Raw genomic sequence first — 14,907 nt, forward strand, 5'->3', positions numbered from 1 at the left:
TACTGCCAGTGAAGCGAAAGCACATGTCATCGAGAGTGACTTGTGATTGATACTCAGGCGCATGTTGTCATATGGTAGGAAACGTAAAAGATCCTGGATTCACCATTTAATTCAGAAAAAAAAAGATCCTTGTACCTAGAACATCGATAGAGAAAAAAGTCGACTACTGAATTTGAACCGATGACCCTCGCGATGCCTCTTCCTTGGTTTGTACTGTAATTTTTTTCTTGTTTGGGATCTTGATTTTCATGATTCTCATCTCTACAACTCGTGCTGAGAGAAGCTCTTAGAGTGGGAAAGGTAACCAATTTATCCTGCCTAGTTTAGATAAAGCACACCGATCATACTAGACGCAACCCGATCGTTGTAAGCTAGGAATTTTGGGATATGTAACCTGGGTGCCCATTATACAGCCGTGTTCATTTTCGTGAGGAATGGGTGCCGTCGTATCCGCGGAGCAGAAATTACGGTCCAACATATGTTACATCAAGTTTTTTTTCTACACATGATTTTTTTGTCTTTTTACTGACATTATCACAGGCACCCATTCCCCACGAAATTGAACACGTGTGTACAACGGACACCCAGGTTTCATATCCCAAAATTTTAGATTTTTTTGGAATTTCCTAATATGTTTTCTAATGCTATATTCATATAGGGGGTGGTGAGACCCGAGAGCCACAAATCCTCTTCCAGTTTTAGCCAATTCTCTCTCGCAAACATTTCCCATTTCCAATAAACCTCAGTATACAATCTTAATCTTCTCGAGTAGAAGGTTCTCAGTGCTCAGCGTACAGCCAGACAAACTCACTAGGCATAGAAGGCAATCTTTCCGGTAGAAGGTTCTGAGTGATCAGCTGATGATATCAGCTCTTATTCCACTTACCCAGAAAATCTTGGACCATCAGATACAAGAACCAGAAAGCAAAGAGCTTAATTACAAACGAAATTTTAAACTTCTGCTGGCAAGTTTACACGGTATATTCTTCTAAGCTTAACTAGTAACAAGGCACAACTGCTGGTAGTTCTAACCTCACGTAGGTACAAACTCGGCCGAGGATGGAGACAGACGCACAACATAGATGCCTATGGCAATAAGCAGCAGTATAAACTGGATGAAACATAACAGTGACGCGGAGCTTGTTCTAGATTGCAGCTGCAAGATTTCTGCACTCGCAGAGAGCTCTTTGCATTGCGCCTCCAGCTTCTCCACCATCTCCCCTAGTATTGCTGCTCGGTTCTCGGCACTACGCAGTTTGAGTTCGAGCTGCTTGTAGTCGCCAAGCAGACATTTCTGCTCCTTGTAGAGAGCTTTCCGATCCTCGGCAACGGGTGTCCAGGTTTGAGAGGCTCTTGTCAGGATGATGCACTGAATCTCCGCTTCCATCTTCTCCTGGAGCAGTTGATCAAGATCCGGCTGCAACAGCTGGTTGTTAGCACTCTGAATTGCACTTCTCCACGCCCTCGTCCGGCTGAGAGCTTCTAGTTCAAGTATTCTTGAATCCTTCTCCTTGATCAGTATTGATGCTTGTTCCACCCTTGACTCAAGATCCTTTCTCTTTTCATTTGCTTCTTCAACAGATTCCTCAATGTGGAGCGAGTTGCTCCATTCATCATCACGTGCATCAAGATCATCGGTTGATTCTTTCCCGATCACCACAAAGTTCCGTATCTCTGCAATATGCATAGAAGCAATGATTACTTGAAAACCAACGCATAAAATGGTAAATCATATCACGACCGTACTGATTGTGTCAGTACAAACCATGCAATGACACAGAACTGGAAATGGACTGACGTGGCGTTTCAAGACAAGCCTCAGAGCAGTTGCTCAAAACATGGTTAGCAGACAACCAATTTTACAACAAGGAATCTTCACTGATCATTTATCGGATAATGCCAACAGTATGTCACAGTAGACCACAAGTTTCTACAGGGTGAAAATTCCAATGATTTGGTCATGTCAAACATAATCAACTACTGTAGCCATATAATTGAAACACTAACTATTTATAATTAATGAGTTTAAGCTAATTCAACTTCTGATGTAGAAAAATAAATGTTCCTAGATTGCATTATTGAATGAACCGGATTTAGGACCAAATAGATAATTTTATACTGAGTAGAATTAGAAGTAACAGGACTTCCCAACCAATATCATTTCAAAAGTAGCATCACTGATTGGTCATCGTATTACAGCTATAGTTCATTCCGTCCCAAAAAGCAAATAACAATATCAAGATAACCGAACAATGACTTTTATTGCTCAAGCATCAGGAAATGTATGGCAGTTTGATCTTACACTTCTTACAAAATGCAGTAAGAACAAATGCATCGACAAAAGCATTGGTTTGTACAAACAGTTGGCATGCCACATTTGGATGGTGAATAAAGATAAGTTGGGTGAGAATTCAGCCATACCATTCTCGAGAGCTTCCTGCGTTCTCTGAAGTGACAAAATAGATTCCGCAAATGGGTTGGCACATGAGTTCATCTCTAATCCCATCTCACCCTTCCCAACACCCCCCTCATCAAATGTGTCCTCAACATCAGCATCACCAGAATCACCATTTCCGCCACCCAATTTTCCCACCACACTACTCCCACTCTGCGTGCAGTAACCTCCAGCTGTTGATCGCATCTCATCGCTTGGCTGCCCTTCATCGCTGTGGTCATCACCATCAGAAAGTTCCTTGTGGATGCCATTGCCGATGCTGCCGACCCCCTGTTTCCGGCCGTGGACGGCATTAGAGCTGCGGCGGTCGGACTCGACGCTCCAACGAGAGTTATCGGCCTCGGCCTTGGCCAGGGAGAAGGCTGTGTGAGCGCTCTGCCTGTCGGCTCGCGCGCGCGCGGTCCGGTGATTCTTCCCGTGGATGGCGGCGGCGGTGTGAGCACGCAGCCTGTCTCGCTCGCGCGGGAAGTCGTGGCGCGGGGCGCTCGCGGCGGTGGAGGACTTGCTGCTCCGGTCCTCGCTGTTGTCGGAGTCAGCGCCGCCTGCGCCGACCGAGAAGCCGACGGAGGAGACGAGCAGGCCGAGATCCGGGTCCAGCTTCGCTGGCGCCGGCGCCGGCACTGGCTCCAGTGGGACGAAGCGGGACTCGACGGAAGCGGTGGAGCTCTCCACCTCCTCGACGGCCACCTCGTGCTTCTCCTTGGGGGGCGCGGCGGTGCCGATGGGCAGCCGGCGCTTGTGGAGCTGTGCCGCGTCGTCATCTGCACGACCTCTGCCACCAGCGGCAGTGGCGGGGGCAGCGGGGCCTTCCGCGCGGTGCTCCCGCTGGATACGGCGCCACCGACGGAGCCCGCGGCCTTTGGTCCTGGCCTCCGGAGGCGCCTCCGCGGCCGGGGACTCGGCGGAGGACTCGACGGCGCCGTTCGCCATGCGGTCCATGTCGGTCGCGGTGACTGCCATCTCAGAGGAATGGACACGTCGCGGGGCTAGGCGGAAGGCACGAGGCGTTGGGATCGGGGTACATGGCTGCGCTGGAGCGGTGGTTCCTTCCACGGAATTTAACGGGGAAAATTGGGTTATCAAGAGAAAGTGGAGAAAAATGAGGATTTCCTCCCGTATTAAAAGGATCCGAATATCCAGCTAATGTCAAGTTTTTAGGCATGACGAATCAAACGTTTCTCAGGGTAAAATATACAGTTTTGCTAAAGCACATCTAGATGTGCCATAAGTATTGCACATCTAAATCCTATATCATTGATCTTACATTGAGATTCGTGTGGATATTTTCTTTTTCTTTTTTCATTTCCTCTTCATACTTGATTCACTCACTTAGATGTGCAATAAGTAGGGCACATCTAGATGTGCCCTAGACATTCCTTAAAATATATTCGTCGAGCATAACAAATTTAGTTGACAAGCATGACAAATCATCCTAATTTTTTTGTCAAAAAATTGCCGTGCTTGTAAACTAATTTGCGCACATCAATATAAATTGTCATGAAAAACATTTGATTTTTCATGCCTCAAACTCCAACTTCAGAATTTTTGCATCTCCTTATTAGAAGAATCTAACGAATGTCAGATTCTTAGGCATGGCAAAATGAATATTTTTCATGACAAGTGTGTTCGTCGAGGATGACAAGTTTAGTTGACGAGTATGACAAATTCGTCTCAGTTCTTTTTTGTCAGAGAATTGTTGTGCTTGCAAATTAGATATGTTATTATCGCGTCAATATAGATTGCAATAAAAAACGTTCGATTTACCATGTCTAAAAGTCTGACGTTAGATTTTTAGCCTTTCCATATTAGAAAGCAGATTCCCAAAAGTTATGTAAAAAACAGCAGATTCCATAAAACTACATTTCTTTGAGAATTAATATTAAATATTTTACAACTAGTGTACAATGTCTTTAGTCTCAGTTCTTTTGGCCAATTCTCTCTGAATTTTTAGAATCATACCACCCACTAGATTCTATCTGAATCTTGAAACTATATTTCTTGACAATCCTAACTATTTAGACATTAACTAGGTAGGGCTGTAAAAAATGAATTCATGATTCTGGAAGAATCTGAGAAGAACCAATTGTCGAGATTTTGGGAGAATCGGCCAAATGAACTGCTTCTTAAACTCTTCTATATATACATTAAAAAAGCACATCAGGTTCCATGTTTTCCTTTTTCACTAAGGAGCTTCCTGCTCCTGATATCATTTCATTGAAAGAAACCGATAAACAAGTGCTTCCATGCTCATTTATGTCCCCTCCCTTCTATTCTAGCTTTATATGCGGATTTGTTGAAATTTTTTCTACTTTTTTTCCTTAAAAAACATCAGCTCAACTACCCCCATGTTTTACCGCCTCACCTTAATCATGTTTTGTTTGTAAGTTAATAAGTCCCAATTCAATCAATAGTTAAATTAATATTTTGGCACGTAATCACATAATAAACAACAAAAGTTAGGTAAATCATGATGGTTCTGTATACAATATTATGTCGACGTTGTAACATACGGGGAATTGACTAGTTCTTTTTAAATGTAAAATAAATGTGGCAGTAATGATAATCGGATTTGAATGTACCACACGCTGGGCAGCTACCGGGAATATGAATGAAAAATTAGAGGACAAAATGAAGAGATTAGATATGGAATATTTAGTTTTGTTTTAGTTTCAATGTTCTTGCAATAAAAATACCTTAAGGGCATTTTAGATCTATAAGGAAAACAAAAGTCATTATAATGGACAGACAAGTGGACGCAGAACGACCAGTAAAAACAAAACTACATTAAAATCACACTGGCCTTCTTCCCCCGATTGTAAGCCGCCCGTTGAAGATTGAAAATTATACTGAACCAACAATAAAGGAAAGGACATATGCAAACTCCCTCGCCATACCAGGCGTTTAATACCACAATAGTCACTCGTCCGTTGAGACGAGGTATATGAATCGCTGAAGCAGCATCGGTTGAAGGATCACCCCATGCAGTATAGGCTTAAAATCCATCATGACCAGTTTAGAGGGTTTGATAAACCAGAACAGGCCACAGAACAAAATGGAAGAATATGTCGAAGTCACAACACAAATAGCGAACCAATAATTCTCCTTGAAAGACACACCAACTGCAAGATCTGGAGGGAACCAATAGACCTGGGGACACAAATTCCCATAGACCTTTCGCCAGCATCAGTTGATGTCCCACATGTGTAAGGGTGATACGTCTTCAACGTATCTATAATTTTTGATTGTTCCATGCTATTATATTATCAACCTTGGATGTTTTATATGCATTTATATGCTATTTTATATGATTTTTGGGACTAACCTGTTAACCTAGAGCCCAATGCCAGTTTCTGTTTTTTCCTTGTTTTAGAATATCGTAGAAAAGGAAAATCAAACGGAGTCCAATTGACCTGAAACTTCACGGAACTTATTTTTGGATCAGAAGAAGCCCAGAAAACTTGGAGTGCACGTCAGGGGATCAACGAGGAAGCCACGAGGCAGGGGGCGCGCCCACCCCCTTGGGCGCACCCTCCACCCTCGTGGGCCCCTCGTGGCCCCCCTGACGCACTTCTTCCTCCTATATATATCTTCATATACCCTAAAACGATCGGGAAGCATAATAGATCGGGAGTTCCACCGCCAGAAGCCTCCGTAGCCACCGAAAACCAATCTAGGCTCGTTCCGGCACCCTGCCGGAGGGGGCAATCCCTCTTCGGTGGCTATCTTCATCATCCCGGTGCTCTCCATGACGAGGAGGGAGTAGTTCTCCCTCGGGGCTGAGGGTATGTACCAGTAGCTATGTGTTTGATCTCTCTCTCGTGTTCTTGAGGTGATACGATCTTGATGTATCACGAGCTTTGCTATTATAGTTAGATCCTATGATGTTTTCTCCCCCCTCTACTCTCTTGTAATGGATTGAGTTTCCCCTTTGAAGTTATCTTATCGGATTGAGTCTTTAAAGATTTGAGAACACTTGATGCATGTCTTGCCATGTGTATCTGTGGTGACAATGGGATACCACGTGATTCACTTGATGTATGTTTTGGTGATCAACTTGCGGGTTTCGCCCATGAACCTATGCATAGGGGTTGGCACACGTTTTCGTCGCGATTCTCCGGTAGAAACTTTGGGGCACTCTTTGAGGTTCTATGTGTTGGCTGAATAGATGAATCTGAGATTGTGTGATGCATATCGTATAATCATACCCACAGATACTTGAGGTGACATTGGAGTATCTAGGTGACATTAGGGTTTTGGTTGATTTGTGTCTTAAGGTGTTATTCTAGTACAAACTCTAGGGCTGTTTGTGACACTTATAGGAATAGCCCAACAGATTGATTGGAAAGAATAACTTTGAGGTGGTTTCGTACCCCACCATAATCTCTTCGTTCGTTCTCCGCTATTAGTGACTTTGGAGTGACTCTTTGTTGCATGTTGAGGGATAGTTATGTGATCCAATTATGTTATTATTGTTGAGAGGACTTGCACTAGTGAAAGTATGAACCCTAGGCCTTGTTTCCTAGCATTGCAATACCGTTTGTGCTCACTTTTATCATTAATTACCTTGCTGTTTTTATATTTTCAGATTACAAAAACCTTTATCTACTATCCATATACCACTTGTATCACTATCTCTTCGCCGAACTAGTGCACCTATACAATCTACCATTGTATTGGGTGTGTTGGGGACACAAGAGACTCTTTGTTATTTGGTTGCAGGGTTGCTTGAGAGAAACCATCTTCATCCTACGCCTCCTATGGATTGATAAACCTTAGGTCATCCACTTGAGGGAAATTTGCTACTGTCCTACAAACCTCTGCACTTGGAGGCCCAACAACGTCTACAAAAAGAAGGTTGTGTAGTAGACATCAAGCTCTTTTCTAGCACCGTTGCCGGGGAGGTGAGTGCTTGAAGGTATATCTTTAGATCTTGCAATCGAGTCTTTTAGTTTCTTGTTTTATCACTAGTTTAGTTTATAAAAGAAAATTACAAAAAAATAGAATTAAGTTTGCCTCATACGCTTCATCTTTTTAATATCTTTCGTGAGTACGATGGAAAGGAAAATTGTGCCAAAGTGTTAGAAGAAGAATGCATTAAAATGTTTGGCACTAAACCTTTGAATGATGAGCATGATTGCAATGTTTTTAGTATGAACTCCTTGAATATCCATGGTACTAATGATGATTGCACTAGTTATGATGAAAATGTCTCCTATAAACATGTCAATTTTTGTGGAGTGCATTTGGTTTGCAAGTACACACAAAATAGGGAAGATAGATATTGCAAGAGGCATAAGCACTTAGAAACTAAATTGTTGCAAGAAAGTCTAGATGATTGTGCTGAAAATTTAAATTTTCTTTGCCGTACTTGTGGACTTTGCAATGAAAGTGGTCATTTAGCTATCCGATGCAAATTGTTTCATGATCTAATCGTGTCCAAAAATTGTGATGAGTTGATTTCCCTTGCACATATAATGAACTTAGCTTGTGTCATGGTTTTGTCACGACAGATATCCTCGTGAAAGGACTTAGTCGTGGAGCCATCGCAACGGGTTAGCTTGAAGAGGTTAAAGCGGACACAGGGACGCAAGAGAGTTTATACTAGTTCGGCCCCTTCGATGAAGGTAAAAGCCTACGTCTAGTTGTGATGGAATTGATGGGGTTTCGATGACTAGGGAGCAAACAAGCTTCACCTAGGTCTCGAGTTGTTGTCTGTTGTCCTTGAACCGCCACTGGGTCGTCCCCTTATATACATGGGTGACGCCCGTCGGTTTACAGAGTCCCAACACCGGCTCATATACGTGTTCGGTTTGGTCTCTACTTATTCCTAACTCACAATACAAGTTTACATACTGACGCCGGTTTACGGCTACATGCCTTAAACCGATCATGGGCTTTAAGCCCTCATCTACCTTCATGGGCTTTAACATACTTAACTACTGATGAAGTTAACCCGACCCAGATAGGCCGGTTTACGCCCAGTAGTAATATCCCCAACATTAGGCCCCAGATTGATTTGAACAGGTTCATGTCAATCCTTTAGCAAAACTTCATCTTCAACATCTTCTTGTAGTTTGGTGAACTGCCGTGATGTCATCTTCTCTGATTACTGTAAACAGGAGTGACGTCATCTGTCATAAAGAAACTATCCATGATACCTTCTTGTTTAATAGATCTGCGACAATCGAGGCGACAGCTCCGTTTCCAAATTCGCGGCCCCTTGATTCTCGCGCCTGACACATGTCCCTTTCTTTATAAATAGGACCAAAGGGTCATTTCTTTTTTCCCCTTCGTGCCCTTCTGCTTCGTCTTCCTCGCGTCGCCCAGCTTCGGAGCTCCGCCGCCGCCGTCAACTACTGCACCAACCTTGGCCGCTGCATCACCCTGAGCGTACCAGAGCACCGCGGCGACCTTCCGCGTCTTCCTCAGCTCCGGTAAGTCTTCTATCTTTTTCATTATAGATCTGTTCTAGGGTTTCCATGCTCTCTAGTGTTCATCGCCTGCTCCTTGTTCATATGCTAGATCTTTAGACGAGTCTGTGAATCTTTGCTTTTATGTAGTACTAGTTTTTACCCTCTGTTTTCACTTTCGCATATTAAGACCATAGATCTTATCCGTAGCGATGGCTCATTGATTTGGCACTGCTCCTTTTGGGCCTTGAATTTTTATCTCTTTTATGAACATGTTCCAGATCCAACGCTGTAGTATAATCTTGTGAAACCTGTTTTTGCATACTTACTCATCTACAATCTCGACTGTTTCAATGTTTAGACCATGCGGTTTAACTTTGTAGAAAAAATTGCCAAACCGGTATATACCATTAGTCCCCTTGTTGAACCGCCAGATGCTGTTGCTTCATAAAACTCCGGTTTAGATAGAGTTGTCTCCGGTTTAACATTGTACATACCAGTGTACTTCAATCAATGCATTCTTGAACCGGAATCACCTATCTTGTAGATTTCATCATGGCCAAGCAAGTATATGAGTGCAACTGGGTTTCTTCTCGCGTCACAGAGACTCAACTGAACAATTTAGTCCTGATCGGCGCTTTAGGCAGCAAAAACACCATCCATTGGAGGGTCCCCGGCAAAGAATGCCCTCCCACACCTCAAGAAGGAGAGGTCGTCGTTTTCGTAGATCACTTAGCCCGGGGCTTTAAGCCACCCGGTTCTAAATTTTACCGGGATGTTTTGGCCAATTTTCAACTCCGCCCACAAGACACTGGCCCCAACTCTGTTACAAACATGTGTCACTTCCAAGTGCTCTGTGAGGTGTTCTTTCAAGAGGAGCCCACAGTTGAGTTGTTCAGAGACTGCTTCCATCTAAACCGCCGTACTGAGTTTACTGACGGTTCCAATACGGAATTGGGTGGTGTGGCGATTCAGAAAAGGAAAGAGGTCACATACCCTCACGCCAAACTGCACAGCCACCCCAAAGAGTGGAATCAAACATGGTTCTATTGCAAAGACACCTCCCCTGCTGGTGAAAATCCTTTGCCTGGCTTTCGTCCGGAGCGGCTTAGCAATACACACCCCTTTCCGCAAAGGTTGACTGCCAAGGAGAGAAGCAAATACGCTCCTCAACTGTCCAAGCTCAGAGCCTTCATGGCCAACGGTTTAACATGGGTTGATCTCGCTCGCTGTTGGATATCGTGGAGCATACTGCCCCTTAGTCAGCGCTCCGGTTTGATGTGCGAGTATACTGGCAGTGTTGATGACCCACTGCGACATGCTAACATCCAGCTCACCGATGAAGAAATCACAGAGGCTGTGAATAAAATGCTGAATGAACCAGAACACATCTGTGCTCGAACCGGCCTGCTTCCCTTCTGTGCCACCAACAGACCGCCAGCTGTAAGAGTTTGATTTTTCTTTTTACTGAACCTGTTATTGATATATCTGGTCATTATTTGATATCAATGTCTGTTTAAACAGGGAAATGATCCGTTTTGGAGCAAGAAGCTTCCGCAGGAGAAGCCAGAAAAAATAGACAAACCGGAAAGACCAACCCGGCCAAAGACTAAAGTCGTGAAACGGCCTGCTCATAAGAAGAAAACCACTGCATCTTCTGATCCGGCCCCTGATGATGATGTGGGTAATCCGGACCTTGAGGTAGAGCTTGATTCACTTGGCTTATTTTTCATACGCCTTATTGATGATGATATTTGTCAGGATGATGCCGAAGCCAGCCATGCTGATGTTGCAGAGGTAATTACTCTCTCTTCCGATTCAAACCCTTTGCCTTCACTAAAAATCTGTCAGGCAAACCGGAAGGTTAAATTTTCTCATCCTCTTGCTTACTTGGATCCCAAATTTCTTATGAAGACCCAACAGCACGAAGCTCGTCGCACAACCCGGCACAGTGGCCAGGTAGTTACCTCCGCCAGTTTACCGAACAGTCCGGTTCGAAAACGCTGTTCAGAGGTCTCTAATTTGCTTGTCAGTGCTTGTCCTAAAGCGGGCTGTTTTCGTCAACCTCTTAATCCATCTGACTCCGATTATCAGGTTGCTTCCCACTCATCCTCTAGCGAGTCATCGGCTACTCAGCTGCCACCGCTCAAAAGGGTGCTTGGGTAAGCTATACTTATCATAATATTTCTGGTACATCACCTTGGAACATATGCTGTATTTGACTTTGTTATTCCTTTCAGGGCCAAGCCTAGGCCGAGCAAGAAGGCTCGCCTGGATAAAGCGGCCGAGGAGGACGCCGTCCCTGAACCGGGTAAAACACCAGATCTTGAAGCGACTATTCCTGAAGATATACCCAATGATCCACCACAGCAGGATGACGATTTTATTGCTGAAGAAAGGCCTATTGACACCTCAAGCCCTGTCAACCAGCCCACAAGCCCCATCCGGTTTGGGAGATCCACCAGTCCATCCCAGCCTGCTGACAAACCGACTGCGCCAGTGCAAACCGGTGATGCTAAGGATGATGAAGTTGTAATTACTGGCATTGGCCGCACAGAGCCTAGCAATCCTGTTGTTTTATCCAAGCATACCGCCAAAGAAGAATTTGCTGCCATGGGCAAAGGCAAGTGGAATGTTGACTTGGCGACCTATGCTGCTCTGAATGCCCAAGATCTTCATTCTGGCTACCTGAACCGGCTGTATACCAGCCGTGATTATGAAGCTAGTCTGGTGAATATGATGAAAGAGAAATTTGAGGTAACTTTCATGTACTTTTTCCTGCTTGGATATTTCAATTTTGTTAACTCTCCTAGCCCCCAAGGACCGGTTTAGAATCTTCATTCAAACCGGGACTTGCTAATATAAATCCCAATGCTTCGGAATTCGCTGATGTAGCCCCCAAGGGCCGGTTCAACTTGGTGTAGTTAAATCGGGACTTTAAGTAATTGAGATCGCAGCATCAGAATTTATTCGAGCAAATAGCCATTAGCCCCCAAGTGCCAAGTTGAATACTTGTATTGATCTTGGGACTTTATAATCAAGTGAAATATGAAGATCAAATAGGCATTAGCCCCCAAGTGCCAAGTGCATAACTTGTTATGTGGTTGGTGCTTCAATTCTTGCACTGCTTGCTGAATCATATAACTGTCTGTATGTAGGCTGAGCTGAAGACAAAAGAAAACCAAGTCGCCGATATCCAAGAAAATCTGAAGTCCCAACAGACTGAAACCTCAAAAGCAAAAGAGGAGTTGACCAGCGCCTTAAGCGTCATGGAATAGCTTAAGAAGGATTTCAAGAAGGAGCGGGCGGATTGGGCCACTGAAAAATCCGCTTTAACCAAACGAGCAGAAGATGCCGAGGCTGCACTGAAACCGGTGGTGGACGAACTGACCAGCATAAAGCGGCACGTGCATGCCATGACCGCTGCTATCTTTGGTAAGCTAGTTTGATTTCTAGATTGATTCGGCCGTCTTATAGAGCTGCCGGTTTGTTAACCCTTTGTAATATTTCAGGGACACGCATTGGTCACTTGGGGTCAGATGTGCGGAAGAAATTGAAAGACGCCTACACATTGATTGAACAATTGTACACTAGTGCACAGCGGATCATCTCTACTGCATCCCACAACAATTCGGTGCCCACTTTGATTCAGGACACTCTGAAGAGACTGTCGATGCTTCCTGCCCGGGTTGAAGAGCTGAAGAAATCTGCTGCTCGAACCGGTGCGATCAATGCCTTAATCCGGGCAAAAGCTTGGGTGCCGGATTTTGATCCTGTTGAAGCGGCTCAGGGCTATCCCAGCTTGAAGGAAGACGGGTCAGAGTTTAGTGAAGCGGATCTGCGAGCAATAAACTGGGAGGTGCGTCCGCTAGCTTGTCAATTGGTTGAAGAAGTAGACTTGTCTCATTATCAAGCCCAATATGACAACCAAAACAAGCGAGTAGTTGCACCAATTCCTGAAGCAGAAAATCTTATCCCTCCAATCCGTAAGCATACTTACACTCCCGATATTGAACCGTCGTTGTTGATCCATGATGAAGCTGTCTTTCAAGCATTAATGGGAATCGACTGGACAACTGTTGATTTTCAGCCGCTGGGTAGAGAAGCTGAAGTTGAAGCGGCGCGGGATGACCCACAACCATCAGGCCAGGCTGGTAACCAAGCTTGAACCGGAAGCCGGTTTAAACTGCTTCTCCTTTGCGAAAAAACAATGATCTTATTTTGGGCACCGTGTTGCCTTGTAATAGGCTAGCCGATACTCTTGATTTTGATATGCCTTCGTGCATAATTACTGCAACTTGTTCTTCCTTTGGGTGATGAACTGTCCAAAGTATTTTCTGCAATACAAAAAATCTTAAAGTGCCACCGTGGTTGTACCGGCAGGCGGAGTATGATGTCTGCATATATGAAATCAAAATATCTGAAAATTAAGCATATGAGCAAATCTTTGGGATACATAATACCTGCCATCGTTGGGCATGAAGTTGGCTTGGCCAATCTTGAAGCGGAGGTTTATAAACCCACACTGTTGGAGGAGATAGCAGCTCCTGTATATATATATAATGCCGGTTTACCATGTAAACCGTGCCGGGTTATAATAAAACACCGTGTTACTCCGTAATAGGATGTTTATAAAAAATCAAACCGGGCAAATAGTCTCCGGATTAAAAATGGACCGTGTTCCGTCAATTGACAGTTTGAACCGGCTTAAAACTTTGTCGGTTTAAAAAAACGCAACAAAAAGAAAGAAATATCTATCAAAGAAAAATGTGAAGCAAAGGCAATGATAAAACCATTTGCAAAAAGAGGCTTTATTTGAGCCGATCAGATGGCGTTACCATGGTCAGACACGACCAAGCTCCCGATAGGTGTAGCTATGGTTCAAGTCAGCCAGGTCCCCAAATGAAACCGTGGCATTTATGCCGATCAAGAGGCGTGGCAATGGTTCGGGTTCGACCAAGCCCCCAAGTGATTCTGTGGCCTTAGGCCGATCAAGAGGCGTGACTGGTTCAGACGTGACCAAGTCCCCAAGTGATCTGGTGGCTCTCGCCTATCAAGAGGTGTTGCATTGGTTCGGACACGACCAAGCCCCCAAGTGATATAACATGATGCTTTGAAAAGCTAACTCAAGGGGTAAACCGGAGGCCGCTTTAGAACAACTCCGTGTAACCACACATGATGTAAAAGAACAGATACCCCGCTTTAGATGAGGTTCCGGTTTATTATATTTAATCATAATATATACATCATCGTAATATGTACATAAGTAGATCCAATGGCTCAGGTATAGTAAGGCCGAAGATGAGCTATGTTCCACGGCCTGTTGGTCTCCTCCTCTGATGTACGTGAGTCTTTATGCTCTCGAATATCGATCAGATAGTATGACCCATTGTGCAGATTCTTGCTGACCACGAAAGGTCCCTCCCAAGGTGGGGATAGCTTATGCATATCAGTATGATCTTGGATGAGCCGAAGCACCAAATCTCCTTCCTGAAAGGTTCTGGTTCTGACTCGGTGACTGTGATAACGACGAAGATCATGTTGGTAAATCGCCGAGTGGGCGGCTGCTATGTCACGTTCTTCATCCAACAGGTCCAAAGCGTCTTGCCGTGCTGTCTCGTTGTCCGCTTCAACATAAGCCGCCACACGAGGTGAGTCATGACGGATATCACTTGGGAGAATCGCCTCCGCTCCGTAGACCATGAAGAACGGCGTGTATCCTGTTGATCTGTTGGGTGTAGTATTGATGCTCCATAACACAGATGGTAACTCTTCTACCCAACAACCCGGTGTTCTCTGCAAAGGAACCATAAGCCGGGGCTTGATGCCTCTCAAGATCTCTTGATTAGCCCTTTCTGCTTGACCATTGGAATGTGGGTGTGCCACTGATGAAACGTCAAGCCGGATGTGCTCCCGTTCGCAGAACTCCTTCATGGCACCCTTGGACAAATTGGTACCATTATCTGTGATGATACTGTGTGGAAAGCCAAACCGGAAAATCACCTTTTTGATGAACTGAACCGCCGTGGCCGCATCACACTT

At 44.5% G+C, this 14,907-nt stretch overlaps 1 protein-coding gene across 1 annotated transcript; it reads right to left on the reverse strand.

Moving 5' to 3' along the window:
• Positions 1 to 909: 909 nt before the first annotated feature.
• On the reverse strand, positions 910 to 3,510 carry LOC125522576 (uncharacterized). The gene is made up of 2 exons (XM_048687627.2): positions 2,422 to 3,510; positions 910 to 1,674 (listed from the first exon to the last, which is right to left on the reverse strand). Exons 1-2 carry the CDS (start codon positions 3,413 to 3,415, stop codon positions 1,034 to 1,036), a joined length of 1,635 nt encoding a protein of 544 aa, XP_048543584.1. The 5' UTR covers positions 3,416 to 3,510; the 3' UTR covers positions 910 to 1,033.
• Between the last annotated feature and the right edge of the window lie 11,397 nt (positions 3,511 to 14,907).

This window comes from Triticum urartu, chromosome 7A, assembly GCF_056163025.1.
Source record: "Triticum urartu cultivar PI428250 chromosome 7A, HENAU_Tu73, whole genome shotgun sequence".
In the NCBI taxonomy this organism is placed as follows: Eukaryota; Viridiplantae; Streptophyta; class Magnoliopsida; order Poales; family Poaceae; genus Triticum; species Triticum urartu.